This window comes from Rissa tridactyla, chromosome 14, assembly GCF_028500815.1.
Source record: "Rissa tridactyla isolate bRisTri1 chromosome 14, bRisTri1.patW.cur.20221130, whole genome shotgun sequence".
NCBI lineage: Eukaryota > Metazoa > Chordata > Aves > Charadriiformes > Laridae > Rissa > Rissa tridactyla.
This window is the reverse complement of record NC_071479.1, coordinates 1794631-1819465: the sequence shown is the minus strand read 5'-3', so window position 1 is coordinate 1819465 and position 24835 is coordinate 1794631. Positions and strand designations below refer to the sequence as shown.

General features: G+C 56.4%; 2 protein-coding genes across 3 annotated transcripts in view; one reads left to right on the top strand and one right to left on the bottom strand.

The window, feature by feature from the left end:
• Window positions 1-24835, bottom strand: part of ADAMTSL2 (ADAMTS like 2) — a 68632-nt gene that overhangs the window by 36932 nt on the left and 6865 nt on the right. The window contains exon 1 of one of the 2 annotated variants that reach the window (XM_054220918.1): window positions 22044-22052. The exons of the other annotated variant lie outside the window; for it this stretch is intronic. The gene's annotated coding sequence lies outside the window, so the exon portion shown is untranslated. Of the gene's footprint in view, window positions 1-22043; window positions 22053-24835 lie in introns of those variants that run through there. 2 annotated transcript variants of the gene reach the window in all.
• MYMK (myomaker, myoblast fusion factor) lies at window positions 330-8091 on the top strand. Its single transcript, XM_054220921.1, has 5 exons — window positions 330-486; window positions 3048-3162; window positions 5236-5384; window positions 6384-6500; window positions 7551-8091. The coding sequence occupies exons 1-5, from the start codon at window positions 352-354 to the stop codon at window positions 7695-7697; spliced, it is 663 nt and encodes a 220-aa protein (XP_054076896.1). The 5' UTR covers window positions 330-351; the 3' UTR covers window positions 7698-8091.

Below are 24835 nucleotides of genomic sequence, written 5' to 3'. Positions count from 1 at the left end.
GGGGTGTCCCCATGGGGAGCAAGCAAACCCGCAGTCCTCACCCTCCGCACACCCCGGTCCGACACCCAGCACAAGGCGTGCAAGGACGACACTCCCCTTCGCTCCTTTAGAAACACCCGGGGCGATTTCGGGGGCACGGAGCATCTGCTGCCGGGAGCCGCCGGCTGCGTCAAGAATTTTGCTGTTGGTGAGACACAGGAGCGAAGGGGGCGGCTGCGGCAGCGGCAGCTGTTCCCTGCCCACATAGGGCATTTAAATTTTAAAGCACACTTGCCACGGCTGTTTTCTCCACTGTCCTCATCCAGTTCGCAGAGACCCTGTCCCCGGGAGCCGCCGGCCCGCGAGGCACCCATGGGTTCACTGGTGGCCAAGCTCCTTCTGCCCACCATCAGCACCTTGGTCTTCCTCCCCACCATCAGCATCGCAGCCAAGCGGCGCTTCCACATGGAAGCCATGGTTTACTTCTTCACCATGTTCTTCGTGGCGGTAAGGTGTCCCCCTACCCCCCCTGCATGTTTCCTTCCCCCCCGAATACCCGCTGAGCCGGGTCTCCACCGGGAAGGGCAGCTGGACCTCACCCAACAGCAGTGAGCACGACCCCCAGAACGTCCATTTTCAGTTATTTCCCCACTATGTTGCAGTGCTGAGTAGCTGATTCTTCAGTTTAGGATGTCCTAAGGGGTGGCCTTACAGAGATTTAATGGTCTTTTATGGTTGTGAGGCTGGGGAGAAGGTTTGGGTGCAAAGCCACTTGATTGATGCGCAATGTTTTGGAGCCGGTTTTCCTCTTAGTTTTACAGCTGGTGAGTGGCCACGCTGAATTTGGGGTTTAAATTGTATCCAGAGCCTCTTGCTATGCTTCTGTTGTTTTAGCCAAAAGCACGTAGTCAAATTATTGATTTTGCAATTGCTAACTGGTGATGGGAGCAATGCTGGAGTCAGGGGAGTGTCTGCACTGGGAAAGGAAAGACTGAAACATGCTGCTGAGTTATCAAGAAAAATAACGATTAACCCTCCACCCTGGCAGAGCGGTTTGAAAACGTGTCTTTCACCAGGCTCAGAATCACCCTGCCTTCTCTCCTGTGGGAATAACGGGTGGAGAAAGTCAGTTGTCCGTACTTATACAAAATAATTCATATTCCTTCTCCCAGCAGTATGTCCTCTGTACGTCACGTTGCTGCTGAGTGCCTCTGCACACACACGGGCTGGGGACCTAAAGCAGCATCTGCACTGGAAAGTCTCCTATTTAACGCCATGGCAATGCTCTGCTAAGGGATACGAAGGAAATAGCCCAGCAAACCAACAGATATTGCATTTACCTCTTCTCCCCACCCATCTCAAGGCATCTCATGAGGGTTGTCGTGTCCCTTGTACGGAGTCAGAGAAACTGAGGCAGGATAAAGCACCTTCCCGGTGTGAAAAGCTCATCCGCGGCAGCAGGGAGGGTAAAGGAGGGCTCTGAACCAGGGCAGGCTCTTCTTCCTAAGGATCCACCATTCAGACCTCCAATTAAAACACAATGCGGGGCGGGGGGGGAATTCTGCCAGTTCCATAAAACTAGTTATTAAAAACGTCCCAGCTGAGCGCCCCCCCAGCACCCCAGGGAAGCCAGACATCTAGGGTTTCATTTTGCACCAGTTTTGTGTCTGCTCCACCGCCCCGAGAAGCCAATAGGAAAATTGGCACGTGTTTTGACGGAAGGTGGAACAGGTCCTCGCCGAAGAGGTTGAAGAGGCAAAATGTCTGTGCGTGGGGAGGGGAAGGGAAGGGAAGGGAAGGCAGCTGCCAGCATGGCCGGGGGGTGTCGGACGGGCAGCAGCTGCTGCTGTTGCCTTTCTTGTAGCATCCCACTCCTGCTCCCCCAGGAGACCTCATCAGAGCAGTGAAAGCATATGTCCATCGCAGACAAGTGCTGCGACGCCAGCCAGAAACACGCTCTTTGTCTTCCACCCTTTCTTCCCTCCCTCCACCCCCCGGCCCCGTCTCTGGACTCCCCGAACCCAATCTCAAGCAGAGAAAAGAATTACGGCCGTGGTGCAATCTTTTCGAGAAACCGCAGCGAGCCAAAGGACTCGCAGCAATTCCCATTATAAATAATATCAGCATCCCCGCTGGGCCGTGACAGCCAGGATTGTTCCAAGGGCGTCCTGCCAAGCGGCGAAGGGACTTCTTCAGAAACGGCAAAGGACGGTGGTGCTACCACTGGAGAAGTCGCCGGGCTGAGTGCTCGGAGGAAAAGGCGAGCGCCAGGCAAACACTGGGAGCATTCCTCTGATCGCACTGGAAAATTTCTCTTGGCTTGGTCTGCATTTGTGTTGCATGACAATGGAGGTTTTTTTTGCAAATAACCTAATCAATGAGCTAATGGGCAGAAAGCAGCGGCTTTTAAGGGGGTGCACTAATGAGTGAATTCCCCAGTATTCAGTCTGGCCATATAAACCCTATTTAGCCTGGACAGTGACCTGGCACCCAGGCACATTTCATCAGGACACTCATTTTGAACTGTTTTACAAGAATCTTTCGCAATTAGACCCGTAACCCCAGAGTCCTCCTCCTGCTGGAGAGGACGTCCCTGCGCCGCCCGCCGCTTGGCTTGAAGCAGCTTGGCCATCAGATTGCAAATTCTGGCACAGACCAAGAGGCAAACCACAGCTCGTCCACAAATAATTCTACTAAGAGAGAAGAATGCTGATTCTCAGGCAATTTGCAATCGGGAACGGTGACATTATCTCTCAAATACATTCATTACCGCCTATCGGTGACCCTGGCGTATTGGAGGCTGTTCTGTTCTGGCTGGCCATCCTCTCCACAACCACGCAAAGGCTGTCTCAGGCCAGTTGATAAGAGCCTTTACCTTAGAATCACAGAATCACAGAATGGTTCAGGTTAGAAGGGATCTTAAAGATCATCTAGTTCCGACCCCCTGCCACGGGCAGGGACACCTCCCACCAGACCAGGTCGCCCAAAGCCCCATCCAGCCTGGCCTTGCGTGTAAGGAACTAGTTTTCTAATGCTTTTTTCTCTTTTTTTTTTCTTTTTTAAAATAGTTTTACCATGTATGTGATGGCCCCGGCTTATCAGTGCTGTGCTTCATGCGCTACGATATCCTGGAGTACTTCAGCATCTATGGAACTGCTCTCTCCATCTGGGTGTCCCTGATGGGTAAGCACCGCTCTCTCAGCGTTCCTACCGGGCACCGACGTTTGCAGGTCGGGCAGGATCTCTCGGCATCGCTGCCGGGACGGTTAGTGGGTACAGCCCCCAGGAATGCTGTTGTCTTTGAGCTCCCATCTGCAAGACTTTTAGCTCTGAGACAGTCCTTTATGGAAGCCAGCCTGTGCTACGGGTGAATCCATTTTTGTCTCGCTCATGCCTTGGGAAGCCATTGCACTCGGTGGGGCCCAGAACACACGTGAAAACTGTCCTGAGTGATGCCTGGGGTTTTGCTCTTGGAGACAAACAGAGCTCTGGTGCCGGGTGTTTGTGTCAGTCGGGTGTTCCCCTGCCTTCACCAGCGCTTACGCGTGTCCTTACAACAGCAGAACTATTTATTTCAAATTGGCAAGTAACACGTGCAGCCTTGTGCTTTAGTTCAAGGCAGGACAGCACTATGAGATAACTCAGTCATAAACCTCGTATATCAGGGGATCTCCTGTTCCTCCTCGTTTTCCCCACACTGAGCCCATCAGCTCATCCTGTCCGGGCTCGGGGGCATTAAGAAATGCAGAACCTGCCACTTCCCTCGGTAGCATGCAAACCAAAGTGCTTTAGTCAAAACAAATATATCTTCCTAGTTTATCAAAAGCCTAGTCTGGGCTGACAGGAAATATTAGATCTGCTTAGAAAAAGCAGAAATATATTTCACTTCCTTTTTATTAAAAATCTTGACGCTTTCCCTATTACTCAGTTTTCCTTTTCCCACATTCTCTTCACTCACTTTTTTTCTCAGTTTGTTCCTCACTTGCCACTGAGACAAGGTATAAGAGAGGTGAAAAAAAATATGGCAGAAGTAAAGAAGGGGATGCTGTCCCAGGCACGGGTCTGTCCCTCCTCCGTTCTCTGCCAAGGAGCGCAGACAGCAGCATCCCCTTCCAGGGCATGAGACCGCATAAATCTTGCATTCAGGGAAAAAATGAGTGGGGGAAATATTAACTTTAAAAATGGCTCTGCTCCCCCAAGGCGCGAGTCCCATGGTGGGCTCCCACACTGCCCACGGCGCTTCGGTGTTCCCTCTGCTCGGCTAGAAAAGGCAATGAGGCAAATCCCCTCCGAAGGGCGCTTTCAGTGGATAACGGCAGTGTCAGGGTAGGTCAGAGCTGATCCAGACACTTTGGCTCCTTGCAGCAAAATTCAACTTGATTGCTTCATTACTGCATTCAAAAACCTTGCGAAAAAATACAAATCCTGGACTACGATGTTTAAAATATTGACCCGCGGGGAAACAACAGAGATTAAAATACGGACATTATCCCTTAGCCAAACTCCCTATAAAACCACGATCCAAGGACATGGAAGGTGTGGTGACTGAAGCCCAGGGAAGCCTCTCGCCGTGGCTTGTAAAGCCCGAGCGCACATGTGCGGACGCAGACCCTCGGGCACGCTTCCCGGAATGCAAATCCAGGACAGCCATAACACAGCTGTGCGAGCTGGAAAAGCATGGAGCCCACTGGGATCCATAACTTTTATCAGTTATTACCCCATTCTGTGCTAAACAAAAGCCTCTAATAATTTACTCGCACTGGCGACTTCCAGCTTGCAAACCTCAGGCAGGTGCCGGCTCGGCCGGGCAGCCCGCTCCCCGTCGCACCGGCGAGCGCGGTCCCACCAGAGCGGGGTGATGGAGGCAGCATCGGGGTGAGCCGGAATGTTTGGGAGAGTTAGAGGTGTAGGATGAACCCAAGAGGCAACGGCGGGTGCAAGTCTTTGCAATCACCTCCGACTTCTTGGTCAAGGCAGAAAGGGGAATATGGGTGGGACATCTCCTTTAACTTCCACACGCAACACTGAGTGTAAGACCTCTAAAATCAGCTCCTAGACCCGCCACTCCGATTCCTTGGGACTCTTCGCCCCTGTGTGCCTCAGTTTCCCCAGCTGTGAGGCATAAGAAGGGCAAACGGGACCTGGATGCAGTGCTGAGTGTCCCCAGGGCACCCAGACAGCCCCAGAAAGGCTTTAGGGGAGCAGGCGAGGAAGGGGGTGGGTGAGCTGATGCTCCCTGTGCTCGGTGCCGTGCAGCCCTGGCAGAGTTTGACGAGCCGAAGAGATCGACCTTCGTCATGTTCGGCGTCCTCACCATCGCCGTGAGGATCTACCACGACCGCTGGGGATACGGCGTCTACTCGGGACCCATCGGGACGGCCGTCCTGGTGATAACCGTGAAATGGGTACGTAGGGAAGGGCACTGTGCCGGGGCTTTGCAGGATGCTCGTGGTGGGGAAGGGGCTGAGCCCTGCACAGAGGGCTCCGACATCCACCAGAGGTTTCCTCCTCGAGGTCCAGCTCTCGCAGCACCGGCCATCGCTTCTCCTTCAGCCCGAACAGAAAGCAGGCAGACAGCAAGCAGCCTTTGTGATAAACGCCAGATTCGATCGGTCTGAGCAATCTACCACATCTGTCCCTGCGTTTCTAATCAGGAGGAACGTATTTATGGAGTTTTTACAGCTACTCAGAGGCAGAGGGGTCTGCTAAACTGCCCCGGAGCTGGTGGAAGATGGGGATAAAACACCGTGATAAGGTGGGAAGGAATCTGCCTGTAGTCTGCCTGAATCTGGCTGGCAGCTCCTGGGACAGTGGGGCACCGTGCCACAGCGTGTGCCCCACGCGCAGCAGATGCTGTGACCTGGTTGGGAGCACGGGTGGCAGAGCCATGGGCAGGAATGGGCATGGCAATAAAAGGGAAAAGAGAAGTAATGGGGCAAAAATTGCAGGAAGATGCTGCTGAGCATCATGGAAATGCAGCGATGCAAGTCCTGGCTACGGACTGTCCCTAAGCCGCGTCTACCACCCGGCCGGTAGCTAAAAGCAAGTGGCCATGACAGAGAGGGGATGGGCAAGGAGGGGACCAAGGCAGGGGACCACCCTGCATCCCCCAGCCTGAGGATGCTGTGCTGGGATCCGCTCTCCCAGAGACTGGGATTGCGAGGGCACACGCTCCCTGAGCTGGGTTTGGGACTGAATATTAAGAAAACGGGAATGAAGCAGGAGGAGCCCTGGCAGGAGGCAGGCAGAGGTGCTTCCCACGTGCGGGCAGGCCCCACAGCCTCGGGGGGCCGGTCTGCGGGCTTTGCGGGCTTTTATTTCAGCATTTATGGGATCTTTTGTATGCGGAGCAACCGGCTAAATCCAGGTGAATACACTTGGGGTGCTCTTTCTTTTCCTTCCAGCTACAAAAGATGAAAGAGAAGAAAGGGCTCTATCCAGACAAGAGCGTCTACACCCAGCAGATCGGTCCTGGCTTCTGCTTCGGGGCGTTAGCGCTGATGCTGCGGTTCTTCTTTGAGGTACCCGTTTGCGCACGCAATCCCTCTGACTTTACAAGGTGTAAAGGACGTTACCAAGACAGGAGACCTCCGCCTTCGCACCGCCGGGCTGCATCCAGCCTCGGACAAAAACCCAGCTCAGACGCGGGTCTCTGGGCTTGGCGTGCCGGGGTCTGGTGGCAGGGACAAGGGCTTGTCCCCATCCCAGCCCCTGGCCCGTTAACTGCGAGTGACGCGCAGGGTGACGCTTGCCCTCTTTCTCCCCCGTTAAGTGAGTCACAAGGACAGAGGCCACGCTTTCTTCAGCCGCACGTGGTCCTCAAAATGGCTTTGTCAAATGCGAGCGGGGTTTTTTTGGAAACCGGGCGTGGGTGACTTAAGGACACCTCGCAGAGCCACAGCAGGGACTGGATGTGACCCAGGCATGGCCGGATCCAAAGCTGGCTCGCGCCAGAGAAAAGACTCTCCGTTGGCTCCCAGGGGCACTCGATCCCTTGTTTATAACCTTTTGCTCTCTCCACTTTGGCCAGTCCGCCCGTCCTGCGCAAAAGCGTCCGTCTGTCCCGCGCGGGGCCGGCGACCGCCCCCGGCAGCGCTGCCGGTCGCGCCTGCGCTCAGCCCTGCCGTTACGGCTGCTCTGTGCATTGGGAGCTGCTAGATACAACCTCACAGTCATCCCCAAGGATTATTTTTCAAAGCATTTAGTAATTGCAAATTCTAGCAGAACATAAAAATGTCACTTAGCAGAAACCGCCTCCCCCCGCGCCCCGGCCTCGCCGCCGCGTCCTTTGCGGGGTAATGAAACACTTCATTCAAGAATTGGGAAATGTGCAAATTGGAATGTGTTAAATCCACTTTGACTTTTTTTTTTTTTTTTTAAGGCTGGAAATCCTTTCTTCTTTGACAGCAAAAAGAGGCAGAATGCTCAGGAATTTTTTTTATTTTTTTTTTATTCCTTTCCTTTTGACTATGTGCAGAAACTTAATGTTTTGCACCTAACGCAGACGCCTCCCCGGGCACCACTGCTCCCGCGGCCCCGGCAGGTCTCACTAACGCTCTCCCCACTTGCAGGAATGGGATTACACCTACGTGCACAGCTTCTACCACTGCGCCTTGGCCATGGCCTTCGTGCTGCTGCTGCCCAAGGAGAACAAGAAGGCCGGGAGCGCTGGGACGCCCGCCAGGCTGGACTGCTCCACGCTCTGCTGCTGCGTCTGAGCCACCCGGGCGAGGGGGGCACTTGTTTTTCCGCTCCTAGGGTGATGGAAGGGCACAAGCAAAAGCAAAATGCCAGCCCGTTGTGTTTTCCTCTGGGACACCGGCATCAACTCCCACCAGCTCCGTGCACACCCCGGGCTTTTCTTCCCTTTCCGCCATCAGCCCTAGCAGAGGTTGCGCTTGCAGTTTGCCATTTATCTCTGCTTCTCTCTGGAGAAGCGCTTCTCTGGGCTGCAACCCTCAGGAGACACTTCGCTCTCGGGCCATGTCACCACCTGGGCTGTCCCCTGCACTGTCCCCGGAGGACGTGAGTTGTCCCCCCTGTGCAGATTCTCCCAGCCTGAGCCCACAGGGCTTCATTTTTCATGCCCGATTAACAGAACCTGTTATTCTTTGTGAGATGTTCACTATTTTATTTATGCATTCTCTCGATGTAAATAATATATACTAACAAAGACTTTGCAAGTGTGCTGTGCCAGTGCCTCCTGCGTGGTGCAAGAAACTTCCCAGCTCAGGTCCCGCTCGGTCGAGGGCAGATGCCAGCCCCAAAGTGGAGCTCGGAGCATGGCCACCCCTTCCCCTGCCCGCAGCCATCCCCGGCCTGGTGGGACCTTCAACAGCGGGCACTTTGTCCTTGCAGACCTGCCCGGGCAGTGCCGGCAGCAGGTGCGCTTGCGGAGAGCCTCCTTAGTATGGAAAGTACATGGAAAATTAAAGGCAGAGAAAAGAAGCTCCTGGAGGGAGGGGGGAGGGCTGTAAGCCTATAACATCTCCTCTAACAGACTATTTACTATAGCAGAAGTGTATGATTTATTTAGACTGTCTGGGAAAAACGCCAAGACTATATGTCATGGACAATTAGAGCAGTATTGATATACAGTGATGTCCACAGAAAGCCCACATTAAGCCTGGGTTCCTCTGGAAGAGAAATCCACCCCGGTCATTCATCAGAGAAACTTCCTGCGACGGGGCAACAACCAAAACTGAATGAGCTTCCAACAAAAATATAAATGAATTATGAACCCCCGAGCATCCAAGAGTCACTGGCTAGGGGTGGCACAGCCGCCGCAGCTGCACGCAGAGGCAGCGCTAGCAAAGAGTTTTCAAAGGGTTCCCCAGCACCTAAACCAACACAGCGCACCGGGGCTTGTCCAGCATCCAGCCCCCAGGACGTTCTGCAAGATGCTCTGAGGGTTTGTGTGCAACACTTCCCCCATTGCTTGCACGATACTGGGGTACTTTGCCGCACAAGGACTGCTCAGGGCATCCCCAAAAAGCAGTCCCAAGTGCTTTGATTCCTAATTCAGAGCTGAATGCAAGAAGCACCTTGGCGCTATATGCAAGAGGCGGCTCCGAGGGTGCGCAGATGCTTCCCAAAGGGTCACCCACATGGGCGTCCCATGGCCAGGACCTCGCTGGCTCTCACTGAGTCGTCTCTCAGCACATCTCTCAGTGTGCATTACCCCACGGTGTGCATTACCCCACGTGCAGATCTCAACACTGACCCCCCCCCAGCAGCCTGACCAGCTCCGCCAGCAGCCTCCATCCCTCCGCACACCCTCTGCTACTTGCTGCAGCGGCTGCTCAGAGGCACCCTGACCCCCCCGACTCATTTGGTGGCTATTTGGTCCCTCCAACGTGCCTGACCCTGCAGCAAACCGCGGCGGCTGGTGGGCGGCGTGGGCACGGGGGGAGCCCAGCGGATGAAGCGCTGGGAGGAGAGGCAGGGGGTGACCGCGATGCCTTACTGCGGCTGAGCGGGAGGGAAAACAGGTTGGCAAACCCCATGCAAACAAGGAGGGCGCGTTCGCTAAGGCCCAGCTGAGTAAATGAAAGCTCCTGCTCCTACCTGCCATGCATTCAGGTGTGACACCAAAAAAAAAAAAAAAAAAATCAAAAAAAGTGTATTGCATACAATAAAATCCCAGGCAAGGTTTGCTTTTTTCCCTCTCCCCTCTGATGCCCCAGGGCACCGCTCCATGCAAACCATCCGTCCCTTTGCACCCGCTGTGGGACCAGCGCCCGTCCTCGGGGCCGAATCGCAGCCGGGCACGTCCGCGGGGTCCCTGCCCCATCAGCCCCCGCCGCGGCAGCACCGGGCACCCCGGCACCCGGGAGGAAGGTGGACGGGGCTGAATTCGCTATCGCAGGGGCAGGATATCCCCTGCAATACAAAGGGGGGGGGGGGGAATATTATAAACATTTACAGCAACGTAGACAAAACAGTCTCTTGTAACCTTTTAGCGCTGCCGAGAGCTTTGCCTGTAAGAGCTCTTGAGCCCCTGCCAAAAATTCTTGCTGTTTTCATAAGAGTAGGTGTTTTCGTCTAAGGTGCAGTCTGAGTGCTGTGACCTTTGTCATGTCTGCTACTGAAATTTCCTGCTTCTCTGTTATTCTCTTCTTTGGTAAGACGATATGAAACCCAAAACTTTTATTGCCCCTTTTAAAGCGCCTTTATAGCTCCCCGTCTACTTCATATACTGTCTTATTCTCGAACGCTGGGATATTACTTATGGGATCCGGGCTTGATGCTGCAAAAGGCATTTGGGTTTTGCGAAGCCCAAACCGCCCAGGCTTTTTTTAAGATCATCCGGGGGGGGGGGGAGGGGAAGAAAAAAAGAAAGAAAAAAGGAAAAAAGGAATGAGAGAGGAGGGACGGGGCTTTCTGCTCCGGAGGCATCGGCATCTGCTACCAACGCAGCAGCAGAGAGCGGCAAGTAGGGCAGGCAGGAGCCTGCCAGCCTCCCCCCTGCTCCACCATGTCTCCCCAAGCACAAAAGCCCATTTGCTTTGTGTCTGGGCCGCAGTGACAGCGTGGGGTGCCCGCTGGCCCCGGAGGGACGGCATCGCACGGCCTCCATCCCCTGCCGGCTCTGCCCCGCAGCCAGCCGCTCAGATGTGGTCGGGCCCTGCAGCCGGTGCCGGACCCGGTGCTGGCACTGGGGGACGCCAGCCCTGCTCGGGGGGGCTCCCGCACACCCCATTTGCCCCCTGGGTTTCAGCGTCAGGACAGACCACATGAAGGATGCGTGTCCCCAGGCCAGGGCTGATGCAAAGCCACAAGAGCCGGGCGCCGGTGCCGAGGCTTCGTGCTCCCATCCCACCCCTCGGGCTGCGGGGCATCGCCTCCGCCACACGCAGGGACTGGGCTTGGAGGGGTCTCGCAGGACCTGGCTCCCCTCTGCGTGCTCCCCAGCATCCCCATGGCTGGAGGAACGGGGACCTGGCCTGCCGAGCGGGAGAGGGCTGGCCCCACTGGGATCTCGCAGCAGGCGCAGGGGCCAGCGCGCAATGATGGGGTGGAACCATCCCCTCTAGGGGACACACGTTCCCCCGTCCTTGCCTGCAGCAGGGCCAGGATGAGAGGGGAATTAGGACCTACTCCTGCTCCAGGGGAGGCTTCCAGAGATGTCTAGTCGGGCTCGGTGCCAGCTAATCTTCCAGGCAAACTTTATCCAGATCCCTTTGGCTGCAGAAAGTGAAAAACTAGCCAGACCAAAACATAAAAGCCTGGTTTCTGCTGCCAGCTGTATGGGGCACTCCAGAAAATGCCTTATCACCCCGTGATTTTGAAAGACCGCTTCGGGTTATTTTCCACGCGCTGCTCTTCCCTCCTCACCCTCATTCCGCCGTTCCTCCATGCACACTCAAGTTGCGAGACAGCCTGGCCAGCCCTCCCAGGTGAACTCACAGACCATGGCTTTCCTTCTAACCATTTTTATGCCCTTTATGCCGTGCTGATGCTACCCTGCTTCAGAAAGTGCCGTTGCTTCAGCTTAAGGCAGATGTAGCTCACGGGAAGCGGAGATGGACAACCCAAGGAGATGCATCCACCAGGACTACCAGTGAAGTCCTGCCTCCCCCCAGGGAGCACCAAAGAAACCTGATTTCCCTGGAAATTCAAAACCGGTGATTTTTTTTGTGCAGGTAGAGGCAGGAGCTCTGTGGGGAGCCCAAGGGAGAGGTCTTGACCTGGGTTCCTCCATCACCCTCCAGTTGTGATGTGCAGGAGATGTCTGTCCTGTAACAGGGATGCAGGGGTGAAGGGGACTCCCCACCGATATCCTACACAGACATTGTGGAGCCCTGGGACATGGTACAGATGCACTATGAGAAACCAGCCCCATCCATCAGCCTGGAAAAAAGGGGAGATGGAGCAACGGAAGCACCTATCTGGGACCACTCGGTATCTCTCAGCTTCGCTCCAGCTGCCCCAGCCCCAACGCATATCTTTTTCGGGGTGCACAAAGAAAATCTCCTGCACTTCAGAGGAGTCAGGGGGCAGCCAAGAATTGCCGGGTGGGATTTGCCATGGCTGGTGCTGCTCTGCAGAAACAACACCTTTCTGCAGCGGCGCAGTATGGAGTTAGAGCAGATGCAGCCGGGGGGTCAGTACAGCGGTACCTCCCGCGTGGGTGCAGAGCTGCCCAACCCAGCACCAGCAAGAGAAAAAAAACATCAACTCATCGGGATTTTGCTTAAAACAACGCCATACAAACATCCTGGGAGATTTTTCTTCTCCTCTTCTTTCCTCTCAGCCTTTCAGCAAGATTTCCAACCAAACTTTCCAACCAAACTTTCCAGCCTGGTTGGCGCGGGCAGGGCAGCCCCATCCCGGAGCAGCTCGGCAGCCTCCAGCAGCGAAGAGGTATTTTGGGGGCAGGGGGGAGCTCGGCTGCAGCGCCGCAGACGGGCTGAGCCGCTCGGCTCCCGGGGGGTTGGCCAGGGAGCCCCTCGCACACTCGCAGGTGTCCGCTCCCCCCCGGCAGCGCCGGAGACGGATGGTGGACTCGACCCAAGCGAACAAACCCGAGCGCCGAGTCCCCGAGCCGGGGCAGGGGAGATGCGAAGCAGCCGGGCTCGCTCGGCTCTTGCGGGGATGCTTTCGCAGCTGCAAAAACTCGCTCCGGGTCCAGGTTGGGTGTCTCCAGCCTCCCCGCTCCTCCGGCGGAGCGGTCCCAGGGAACGGCGGTCCAAGGTTTTTGGTTTAGGCCAATCTCCCAGAAATTCTGTCATCATGCAGTGCATCACGCACACTCCCGGATCCGCATTACACAGAGGATGGCCCCGGTCCAGCGCCTCTTAAAGTCAGTGGAAAAACCCTCCCTCGCTACAATGGGAGCTGGCTCGGGCCGTATACGATCTGACAGACACCATGGAGCGAGAGAAGTTGTTTTAATCTGGGAATATCTTGTGGCCCCAAAGCTTCTTCTGGAGACAGACTGGGCAGCGCATCCGCAGAGCGGGTGCCGCTAAGAAAAGTTCCCAACCTTAACAACCGCCTTTAACGAACCGTCGTTATCTGATCCGCGTGCTCCGAATGCAAGGGAACCGCTCGGGTTTCCAACTGCACACATCATCTGATGCTCATAAAACGAACTGATCTGTCTGGAAGCCCCAGACCCTAAGAAACATTATTTCAACAGGAGGAAAAAAAAAGTCAATAATGCTTCATAAAACACCCGCGTGGGCAGACGGGGAAGGGTGGCTGTTCTCCCCTGCTTACCTGTGGTTTTCCAGCAAAGCAAATGTTCGCTGATAAAACTCACAATCTCCTTATAAAGGCAGGATCTGTTTTGCCTGTAAAAGGGAAGGTTTGGGGGAAGTTTTACACGCGTCTCTCCTCTCTTTCTGTGTCTTTATTTGCATTTTCGTTTTCACAGTAGTTGAGCTAATCTGAACGGAGCAGGAGCAAGGGCCCAGGTTATAACCAAAGTATCGGGTAGCACCTTCACATCTGGAAGGGATTTTGACACAAGTTCTCCCAGACTGTTACAGACAGTTTAAAAGCAAAATCTGATAAATAGCAAATGTTTAACAAGTCAATAGGAAGCTGCGTTTAGCGAGAACATGTGGCTCTAAAAACGGTCTAGCACCGCCGCGTTGCCAAGGCCCTCCAAACGCAGTCGCACACATACCTGCAGCAGGCGGCGAGGGTTTGCTGTGGCTCTGCCCGGACCCGGTCTCGGTTACAGAGGGAAGGATTAAAGACAGATGTGTCTTTGTACGTCCAGACATGTCCAACAGCCCTCCTCAAAGCCCGAGCGGGTCCAGAGCCTCCCTGCTTCGGTGGTAAGGGGCTTGCTTCTCCCGCCCAGCCTAAAGCCAGTCCCCTTAGCTTTCTGTATGCCCCCAGCCTGGGGTTTGGGGTGGGAAGAGGATAAAGGGAGCCGAATAGCTCAGGAAAGCCCCGCAGAGCCCGTCCCTGCAACCCAGGCACCGCTGCCCCCGGCACAGGAGTTTTGGGGCCCATGAGGACCCTCTGGGGTCGCTGCACGGAGGGTCAGAAGCACGCAAGGTCTCACCCTAATTTTGCACAGATTGGGGTCCATCAGAGTCCCAACCCAAAAACCAGAGGCATTTCCACCTTTCGAAAACCTTTGTCATCCCTTGAGAGCCGCAGCCTCCTCTGGGCAGAGGCTGGGGGCCGCCCGGGCAATGCCCTCCCAAGGAAAAGGGATGGTGCCAGCAAAATATCCCGGCACAAAAGCTCTTGCAGTGTCGCAACCCTGCCTGGTTCAGGGAGACTTCATACCAATAAACAAACGACTACCCAAAATGTGGAAAGAGGCATTAAAATAGAGAGAATTATGCAAGGAGGGGGGAGCGGAGGGGGAGAGGGAGGAATAAGAAGTGACCAGGAAAACCACCAGAAACCCTCCGGGATGCCTGCCTATATTTAAAGATAATGTGTCCAGCCGTCTTGCCAAGTCCCACTCATTTGGAGCTGGGCTCATGTTTTGGATTAATTTTAAGGCAGTTCCTAAAGCATCTCACTCGCGCAAGGAAGAATTTTTGCCTCCTTGGCCAAGGTGACCTTTTAAAAAATCTCACTCGCTATTTTTCAACATCTCACTCATTTAAAATTGTCATCGCCGGGGCGCTGCGGGGCACTCGGTGCAGACAATTCCTTTTCTGGTGCTCACCAGCCCCACGGCCCCGGAGCATCCCGGAGCGGGGCTGGGTGCGGGGATGCGGGGCTGGTGGGGGGGACCATTTCCCTGCAAGTCAGGACCCTTCCCCTCTCCTGTGAGCATCACCCGACCAAGCGCCGAGAGCAGAAATCGCCCCTTCTGGATACGCGAGCCTCTCCAGGCCCCCCACCATGGGCTGCCTGAAAGTTTTCCACGGAAACTAGTCTTCCACAGAAAGTCAGATTTTTTTTTTTTTTTTCCTAAAATATTGTGTGGACACATGCACACGCTCTCCAGACTGACGCCTTTGTTTGAGGAAGGGAAAAGTAAATTGCGAATATCGCCCCAGCCTGCAACTGCTCCATCGCACAAGGGTTTTCTGCGCAGCTCTTTGCTCAGAGCCGCCCGAGAAGAAGCCACCGCAAGACGTGCCCCGGTCTCCATGGGGAGGATGCACTCAAGAGGTGTCACCCCCTCCAGTCCCCCCAGCTCCCAGCCACAACACGGGGAGAGTTTTTGAGCAGAAACGTGAGAGCGGTCTCTCCCAGAAACACCACCCGGCCCACCTTCTCGCCCAGGCATCTGCAGCATCCTAATCACCCTGGAATCCAAAGCACGTCCACGGCAGGGCCCTCAGATGCTTCCCATTTAGCTTAAACGTTTGCAAAATGCTCAGCCACTGACTCACTGCAGGGCCCGGGATGAGCTGGCACGCCGGAGACGCTCGGCTGCCCTCGCCGCACCGCGGCAGGATTGTGTCCGCTAAAAAAAAAAAAAAAAAAAGAAAAAAAGGGATTTTTCCAAAGTCGAGCATCCCTTGGTACTTTGCACCTGTCCCAGCACACCCAGAGTGCTACCGGTGAGCAAGCAGGACGTGGGACGTGCAAGCTGATATTTGTGGCTGATGATCCCAGATGCCACGCTGGGGTTTTAAGGGAGCGATCGGAGCAATGGAGGAGAAAAGCACCGTCTGCAAGGGAGTGGGAAGGGGCGGCCGCAGGGGCAGGGCTGGCAGCGGAGCGTGGGATGCGGAGCCCCTCAGCCCTGGCACCAGCGCTACGGGGAATCCAGGGGTTGCGGGTAGTCGGGAGCAACTTGGGATGCAAGATGCTCCGCCGCTGCCTGGGCTTTGGGGAGCCTAACAGGTAGGGCCAGATATTTTCTTTCCCTCACACCTCATGTCCTAAAGTTCCAGTGGCAGTATCGAGTGATAGCAGTGATCAGAACTTGTGCCTTTGGCTGGAAAAAAATAAATCACAAGATCTTGCTGCTCCCCGGGTCCGAAGGTGCCAGACGCAGCACGAGGACATCCTTCCCGCGGCAGCTTTGGTACTTTAACATCCAGCCCTGGGGAACCAAGACAGAGAGAGGCAGCCACGAAAATGAGACAGACATTTGGGGTTTCAGTTAAGAAAATTTCCTCCAACCAGCAAGAAAAGTTGAGCTTGGGTTTGGCTGGATTTGGGAGATGAAGTTTTTGGGCAGCTCCATGGCTTTATTTAAACCAGTTCAACCAGCCATCGCATAAGCTCATCCCAGGAGGGGAACTCAAGGTGCCTCTTGTGCAATAGATGCAGCTCTTTACCCAAGCAGGTCTGGGATAGCGCTCAGAGTTTTGCTCCATCTCTGTCCAGGCTAAAGGAAAGACCACACACAAAACGGTTTCAGGATGCCAGCAGCTGTGCACAAAGCATTTGGTTTACATTAATTATGTCTGGACAAAAAAAAAAAAAAAAAAAAAAAAAAAAGAGGGGGGAAGAGAGAAGGAGAGCAAGCCGAGAAGAAAGGAGGGATGGAGGGAGGCTTCTGCATCGTCCTGATGAGACCTGCTCCCATCCCAAACGCAGACGGCAGCACATGCCGTGTGTCTTAACACCTCCTGCCCTGAGGGGCTCCTGCCACCCAGAGCAGCGCAGTCCTGCCCTGCGCAGTGCCTGTAAATGCCTTGGTGAATGAGAAGGACAAACGCAGCCCATAACGCTCTCAAAGACCCCAGTGGGACCCTTTCCTCCCAGCTTTGCTCCTCGCTCCGCTTCCCTCTTTCTCCTTTCCTGAGCAGAAATGGTCCCAAGAAAGACTGGGGAACATAAAGCAAATTCTGCTGCTGGCAGGGGGAGAGATGCTGGTGGTTACTGGGAAAGGAAGCAGCAAACGAGAGAGGAGAGTAAATAAAATGTGGAGGAGGCGGATGGTAAGGGGAATCATTAAAACCAGAAAAATCCCCTTGGTTTCCCAGCAGCGCAGAGACCCCAGGAGTGGGAGAGCAAAGCCCGTCACCTCACTGGAGATGACCGTGAGCAGCGGGGACTCTTCCAGGGTCGGGGACTGCCACCCCCAGGGATGGACACCCTATACCGGCACAGCCCCATGAGCCCCCATCCCCTCCCCAAGGGCAGGAGGAGCCTGGTGAGGGGCAGGCTCAGCCTGAGCCTCAGCAACCAGCAAAGGGACCAGATTGCGGGGATCTCCACAAAGCAAAGCCCCACCGCGACGGGTCCACGATGCCGCTCATCATGGGAGGGGGTAAGCACGGTTCCCACCATGGACCGTGCGCTGGGCTGTACCAGCATCACCCCACAGGCCCAGCTTCGGGTTCACTTGCATGCACAGGGTGGGACACCCAGCCCGGAGCTCCCAGGAGCAAAGACCTGCCTGCGGGGACTGCAGGGAGGGACTGCAGTATGCTGCCTGTCACCTGCAGCAGCTGCTACGTCCTGCACATCTCCTGCACGCCGCACATCCCCGTCCCACGCAGCCTCCCCCCGGCTCTGCGTGCCCCCTGGCAGTAGGACTGCAGCAACCCCTGACCCCGCTGTGCCAGGAGCTGTACAAATCCTAAATACATCCCCATCTCCCAAGGGCCAGCAGCGTGCAGCATCCTGCTCCAAATCAGGCGATGAGCACTGTCAGGTGGCGGCATCGGCAGGCACACACATTTGGCAGGAGTCGTGCCACCGCATCTCCCGCAGCCGGCCATCCCCGGGGAGCACGATGGCCGAGCCCCGCTCCGGCAATGTCTGCCCCCTCCCAGCCCGACCAAAACCTGCTCCTTCCCAGGGCAGCTGCTCCCAGCCCCGCTGTGTCATGAACTTTCGTGTTGCAGCAGCACCGTCTCTGCTCGGCGGCTCGGGGGGCCCAGCCCGCGCACGCCAGAAGCTGGACTGACCCATGTCAGAGGTGATTAATTTATCAGGCTTTTGGCACCCACCGCTCCCCGCCAGAAAAACAATATCCCAAATTCCAAGCCCTCCCGCCCAGCAGATGTGTCTGCGGCGAGGGCGACCGTTCCAGCCCGTCTCGCAGAAGCCGCTGCAGGGGCACAGCACCCGGGGGCTCCCGTGCCGCCGGCCGCTGGCCCCATCCCCGCTGGGCATCTGCAGAAAAACCTCCCCTGGGACCAAAACCCCCGGCTTTGTGCCAGGCTGCCGTCCTGCTGGGTCCGGCTGCTTGTCCCACGTTGGTGTCCATGTTGCCGGGCCACCAAGGAGAATCGGGATGGGGGAACGGCCGGGGAAGGCGGCGGGTGCTGGGATGCCGCCCCTCTGAGCCCCTGCATCCCAGGGAGGAGCGGTACCATCCTGTCCTGGCGCTCAGCAGCCTGGGATCAGGGACCGTGTCTGTGTTTGAACCGAGCAGGCACTGATTAAGGCCTAATTAATGTATATCATCAGGGAAACACTCCAGGCCCTTAAGGGACAGGTTAACTAAGTTGTTATCATTAGTGGAGAGGGTCAGAGGACAGGGACGGGGCACAGCATGGCTGCAAATGCCAGCCGAGCCCTGCAGCTCGCCCTCCCCGCCTCTACCAGGGGTTTAAAGCGAGAAACCGAGAGGCCGGTGATATCACTCAGATACCGCAGAGCGCTCGGACATCGGGCGGCCAAGAAACGGGAGAGATTTTTCTTCCTCTCCCCCTGCCCCGCCGCCTCCCCCGGGGTTTCGGAGGAGGGATGGGAGCCCACGGGATCGCGGGGTCAGCCAGCCCCTCCGCCGGCCACGGGGAGACCTGCTGCCCGGCCAAGGCCAGCGCTCGCCCTGACGTCAGGGTGAGGGGTGAAGCGGGGGGAGACACAGGCAAACAGCCTCTTATTTATCCAAAAAGGTCACAAGCGCCTTGGAAGAGGCTGGAGCTGGATCCCTGCAGTCCGGAGGAGGCCAGCGTCTCCTAGAAGGAGAGGTTTCACAATTCATCTCGTTTGTTCGCTGTGGCATTTTCATCACGGTAGTTCGACTTATGCAATTACATAAAAAACATCTAATGAAATCTCGGTGACACAAAACATGAACGTTTATATTGGCCTCCCCGTGCCGTGGAGTTGATCTTGGCCGGGGCGTCCAGACAGACATTCTGCATTCTTCAGAGATTAAGCACTGAAACGCTCCGGAGAAACCCAGCTGCCCGCTCCCCCTGCAGCCGCGCCGCTAATTCCAACCACATGCTCGCCGGCCGGGGAGAGGGGAACACGTACCTTCTACACACACACACGGGTACCGGCGGGGACCCTGCCCGGCGCCTCGCGCACCCCCTGGCTGCATCCCCATCCCCCTGAGTACTCACGGGTCTCCGTGAATAAATACACACACAGCAAGTGCGATGGATCCAGTGTTAGGTATAATTAAGGTACTGCAGCAAAATTGTTGATAAATAAGAAGAGCAGTGAGTAACCCCAAGTCAGGGATGGAGCCCCCGAGCCCGACCCCATGGCCGTGATGCCACGCTGCCCGTGCAGCACCTCCCCGATGCTCCCGGTTCATCACCCCGTGATATGTCAGACCCCAGTCAAAATAAAAGAGCCTGGGAGGCTCTGGACGGTGAAACCCTCATCCTGCTTTGGTTCCCACCTCCCTCCTTTTAAGAATTCGTCTGTCTCCCATTGAAAATCCCACTGGTCATTTAAAAAAGGAAAAAGAAGGGGAGGGCGAGGCGTGGAGGGAAGGGACTTTGTTCTCAGCAGCGCATGGGGAGCCGGGCAAGAACCAGAGAGGCGGGGATAGGGGTGAGGGGAGCGGACACTCCATCCTGATGCTGCCCACTTCACCCGTGCGTGGGTTTCAGGCGTACCAGGGTGCCTTGAGCTGCCCCACGCCCCGGTGCCACCGGGCAATGCCGTCATGGGTATCTGCAGCGCTGCCAAGCAGAGCCACCTCGCCAGCACCAGCCAGGGCGCATCCCGCCACGCATCCCTGCTCCCACCGCGGCCATTCCCATGTTTTAAGACCCAGGGCAGTGACTTCACTGCAAATCCCCATCCCAGTGACTGGGGAACGCAGCTCCTCCAACAAAAGCACCCGTGGACAAACACACTGTCTGGAAAGCCACCCGTCATGCCGGGTGACACCCAGGTGGCACTGCCAAACCAAAAGCCACCGCAGCGTTTTCTGCCCCACCCCGGTGCCTGCCTGGCTGCAAACCCTCCCTGCCATGGCGGGGGAAAGAGAGCCAAATCCTGGCCAGCACCAGCTCACGCCACCGGAGATTTCTCCAAATTCGGGTTGGTTTGGGGACAGGGACCAGCACCAGCTCACGGGGCCAGATGTGGCCACTGGGCTCCTGCCCCGCACCACTGGCTGCAGCTGGAGCTCTTGAAAAGCCCCAAACTGTCTCTCTTGCGAGGATGGGGGGTCCAAAGTGCAAAACCCACTGGGGGACCCACCAGCCCCACCGCCGGTGCCCTCGTCTTAAGGGCTGAACATTTTTGACATACTACAAACCATCAGCAAAACAAGATGTCAGGGCTGTAACTGCTGCTGGCACCGATTCTGCCGGGGCGTGGGAGGGATCCAGGAATAACAAGGGGGGGGTTCAGCGAGCAGCAGCCCCCCTCGCTCAGGTTGCAGCCGGGGCTCCGGCCCCGCGGGCGCATCGGCCGGTTGCCCGCACGGGATGTCTGCAAAGGCTCGGGCTTTACCGCCTTGCGCAGAAGGAGGAGGAAAGATGGGAGGAAAGGGGGAAGAGAGAGAGAAAAAGAGGAAAAATAGCCCCTTATTCCATTTTCATCAAGGAAGCATCCAGCCGTCCAAAAAATTTAATGTCATATTTTAGCAAGAAAAACAGCTGTTGTGGTACTTTAAGGCCCAGCATATTTTGGCCAGGGCTGCATGTTGTGGATATTGGCTGAGTCAAGGTTAGCTGTTAAAAGGCAGAAATTCTAGACCCATACGAAGAAACATCGCGTTCCTTTATATTCAGATAATATTTACTCCCAGGCCTGTTTTGTTTTGTTTTCTTCTCCCTCCTGGAGGGGGGCCCGGCCCCGGCGCTGTGGCTGCCCTCGGCATCGCCGCTCCGCGGGCTGGGGGGCGGCTGCGCCCGGGGCACGGCGCTTTGGGGGCGACGGGAACAAGGGGAAAGCAGCAGGGCAGGCTCCGCCTGGCACCTCCGACTTGAGGTTTGCCCTCCAGTTTTCAGCGCTGCCTGGCGCGGAGCCATGCCTTGTGCGCAGGGAGAGCCAGCGGGGCAGGAGCCGGAGCTTCGCTGCCTGCTGGGGGGCCACGGGTCCCCCCCCATAGCACAGGCACCCGGGTGCCGCAGGGAGGGTGGGGGATCCACAAGATGCCGGCTGGTCTCATGGCACAGCACCCACATGCCGTTCGCCATCCAGACTGGGTCAGCCTATTCCCCCCCAGGAATAACGACGCCAACAAATCCATGGCACACAAAGCAAGACCCGGGGGAGCGAGGTCCCGTGCCATCAATCCCACCCCCTGCCCCAGGAGGGGACGCTCTACCCTGGCTAAGGTGCCAGCGCACGTACAAAACCCCCACGAGATTAACCCCCCAACAATTAAGCGCGATTTTAATGCGGTGCTTTGCAGCTTTATCTGTTCAATACTTTGTCCTGTTAGAGCACGTCTATGTTCTTACGCGATCGCCTATTTAAACGCCGGTGTCTGTGCTGGTCCCCAAACCAGCCGTGCCCAGGCTGCCACACTGGGGACCCTCCAGTCCCCTCCAGAGCGTCTTTGTGCCGTGGCTCCTTCCAGCTCCCACCTGCGCTGTGCCGCGAGAGCGAACGGGTGAGAAAGGTGGGGCGGGGGGGTGCATTTGTGCTGCATGGAAATTAAACCCCCCCAAAAAAACCCCCCAAACTGGACACAGAGCCCCCCGGGCTCCACAGCCCTGCACCAAGCGTGATGCCACCCAGGCTGTAAATGACTCATCTTCTCGTAAAGCTGGTTTGCTAAGGAAGAAAGAAAAGCCTTTGCCCTGAAACAATTCCTCCGCGCCTGCCAAGCTCGGCAGGAGCAATCCACGCTGTCTCTCTGCTCCTCCGGAGTGCCCAGCGCCGGCGTCCCCCCGCCGTGGTGCCACCTCCAGAGCCGGACCCCCACCTCCCCCCGCAGCTCCGGGGCTTTCCTCCGTACCTCCCGCCCAGCGCCGTGCCTTACCCAACACGGAGCCACCAAACACAACCCTGCATATTTCACTAACCTCAGACGCTTGGACAGGGAAGGCTGCGGATGTAAAAAAAAAAAAAAAAAAAGAAAAAAAAAAAGAAAAAAAAAGTCCAAGGTGGAACCGCAATGTTTATAAAATGGGTCACTGAATTATACATAAAAATATTTTCCTTGTGGATGCAATTACTTCCTGGACTTGTTATTCCACAGATGCTTAAGTTCGCCTCAAGCAACTCCAATAAATGCTTTACAGTCTGCTAGATCAACAGTAGCAGCGCTGGAGAGAATTGAGCAGCGCTGTTTCAAATTTGTCAGAAAACCACACAGTGTTTTCATGCGCACGTTTTAGAAACCCAAACAAAATGATTCCCAACCGTCGTGCTCCCTTTCCTTACGCCTTTAATGGGTTTCACGTGAGCTCCTCCAGACACGGGCAGAGCCCCAGGGGCTCCGGACACCCAGGAAAGTGCTCCCCGAAAGCCAGGGAGCCCCTGGGAGGAGTCGGGGATTGAGGAGGGATGGCACCTCCCATCGCTCTCCCGTATAAACCCTGCTCGTCTCGCTCCCAAATTTTCCCATCTCATCCTCCTGCGAGGTCTGGCTCGCCCGTCAGGTACCCAGGGGGCAGCGGGATGTGTCACCGGCTTAGGAGGCTTTCCCAGGGGAAATGAATTTTGGGAGCGAGGGGTCAGGGCTGCCCCTACCTGCTGTGGGCGGGTGAGGGAGAGTTCAGGGGCTGGGGGGGGGGGACACACACGCCACGTTGGGTTTAAATGTGCAATGAAAAAACCCCAGAGGAGCTGCAGCAAAGCTGGTGGGAAGGGAAAGGAGCCACGGCAGCGGCCAGACGGCTCTCAACGTGGGCACAGGCCGGCTATAACAGTCTCCCCCCATGGCAGGGACACGTATTTGGGTTTTTTCTCCTCTATCCAGCCACAGATTTTCACAAAACTCAGAGAAACTCAAGGCCGTGGAGATGCGTAAAGATATTTTTTTAATGCATGTAGGGCTTAGGCCAATGGCCCCTGAATAAAATCCTGGCCCATCTGCTGCATCCTGATCTTCAAAAAACCTCAAAGCTCCTTTCGCTTAAGAGCAATTGAAAGTATTTAGTGCCACTTTCAATAGGAAAACAATCGAGGGCCGGGATGTTGGAGGACACCCCAGGATCACGGGGCAGAGTACTGTTATGCCAATAAAACAAATTAATATCTGCCCAGGAATACTCGAGATTCACTCCAGGACTAACAGGTGGCTGTAACAAGATTATCCCGTTAACAGATCGCCAGCAGAGCAGAAATGTGCTTTCAGGTCTCTGCTTTCACTCCAAATTTCATCCACGAGATTTTCTGTCGGCAGGATAAACGGGTTAAAAGGTGCCTGCAAAAATGGGCTTATAAAAAGCTCCTTATTCTCCTGCTTCGAGGACGCAGCTGCCTCCTGTCCCCCCCTTGTATGGGAATCCCAGCCCATCTTCGCCTTTTTATAGGCCACCGCAGCAATCCTGCTCCTCTCCTGCGCTTCTCTGCCAGCGGCCAGGTATCGGTGGCAGCTGGACACCGTGGTGTCACAGCCCCTGACAGGACACAGCCATGTCCTCGTCCCTTATCCCGCAGGGTGCGGGCGGCGGCAGGCGCTTGGCAGATTGTGGACAGCACGAAAATCCCATGGGACCTGAGAGAGCATCCTCCTCCTCAGCGAGGGCACCCCGCAGGCTGCCATCCCCAAACTCCCAGCGAGACAAGTCATTCATGAGCGACCCCCACCCCACCACCGGTGGAAAACGCTTTGCCAAAGGGGAGGATCCGGGTTTCCCTCTGCCCTCGCTCCCAGCCCCGGGATGGGGATGTGTCCCCACGGCCGAGCCGCAGGCGGGGCTGCCCACCTCAGAGGTTAAACCAAGGGTCCCGCAGGGAACACACTGGCATTTTTATTTGGAATTAGGCCCCAGCACATCTTAATTTTCAGTTCAACTGCTACTGAAAAGAAACATGAAATAAAACAAGCGCCAGCGGTGGGGAGGGAGGGAGGGAGGGAGGGAGCAGGCAGCGCTAGACCTGCCCACGGCCCCGAATTAGCTGCAGAAAAACGTTAACATTCCTGCGCTGGCCCCCGGCCAGGGGCCGGAGCAATTCAGGAGACGGCGATGCAGTCACTGCCCAACACACGCACGGTCTGCGCGTCCCGGTGCCGCAGCCGGCGCGCAAAACTCCGGGGAAACGGCTGTGGCCGAGGGTGGGGAAGAGCTTGGGCCGCGCTGCCCGCTCCCGGGGGCAGCCCCGAGGTGCTTTTAAATGCCACCAGCGCTTTTCTACCCAAGGCAAAGCGGCTGGGAAACGCCATGCAAAAGGTGACCCATACTGTGTGGGATTTCACCGTGGCTGGACACCATCAGGCTCCAGGTCCCCAAGCCAGCGCTGCCCAGGTTGGAGGGCTCAGATCCTGCCTCCAGATGTGCGAGTCGCTGCCATTTGGGGGTCACAGGAGGGACACCACGGTGACAAGCTCCCCCTTGGGGGGAGCATGGCATCCCACAGAGCATCCCCAGCACCCGCTGCCAACCCTTCCTGCAAACCTGCATCAACTCGCGTGCCCCCCACCTCCCGGCGTCTCACCACCCCACCGCAGACCCCCAGCGCCCCACCGCAGACCCCCCAAGCCCCAGCCTCGGCTGTGCCTGGCTGCCGGCGCAGTCTAATAACACTGGCCCGTACCCTGGCATCCGCCGGCCGCCCCAGCCCTCCTGATTTTGCCATTTGCCGGGCGCTGGAGGCAGCGTGCCGCGCTCGAGCGCCGGCGAGGGCTCCAATCTGTTCCTCATTAGGA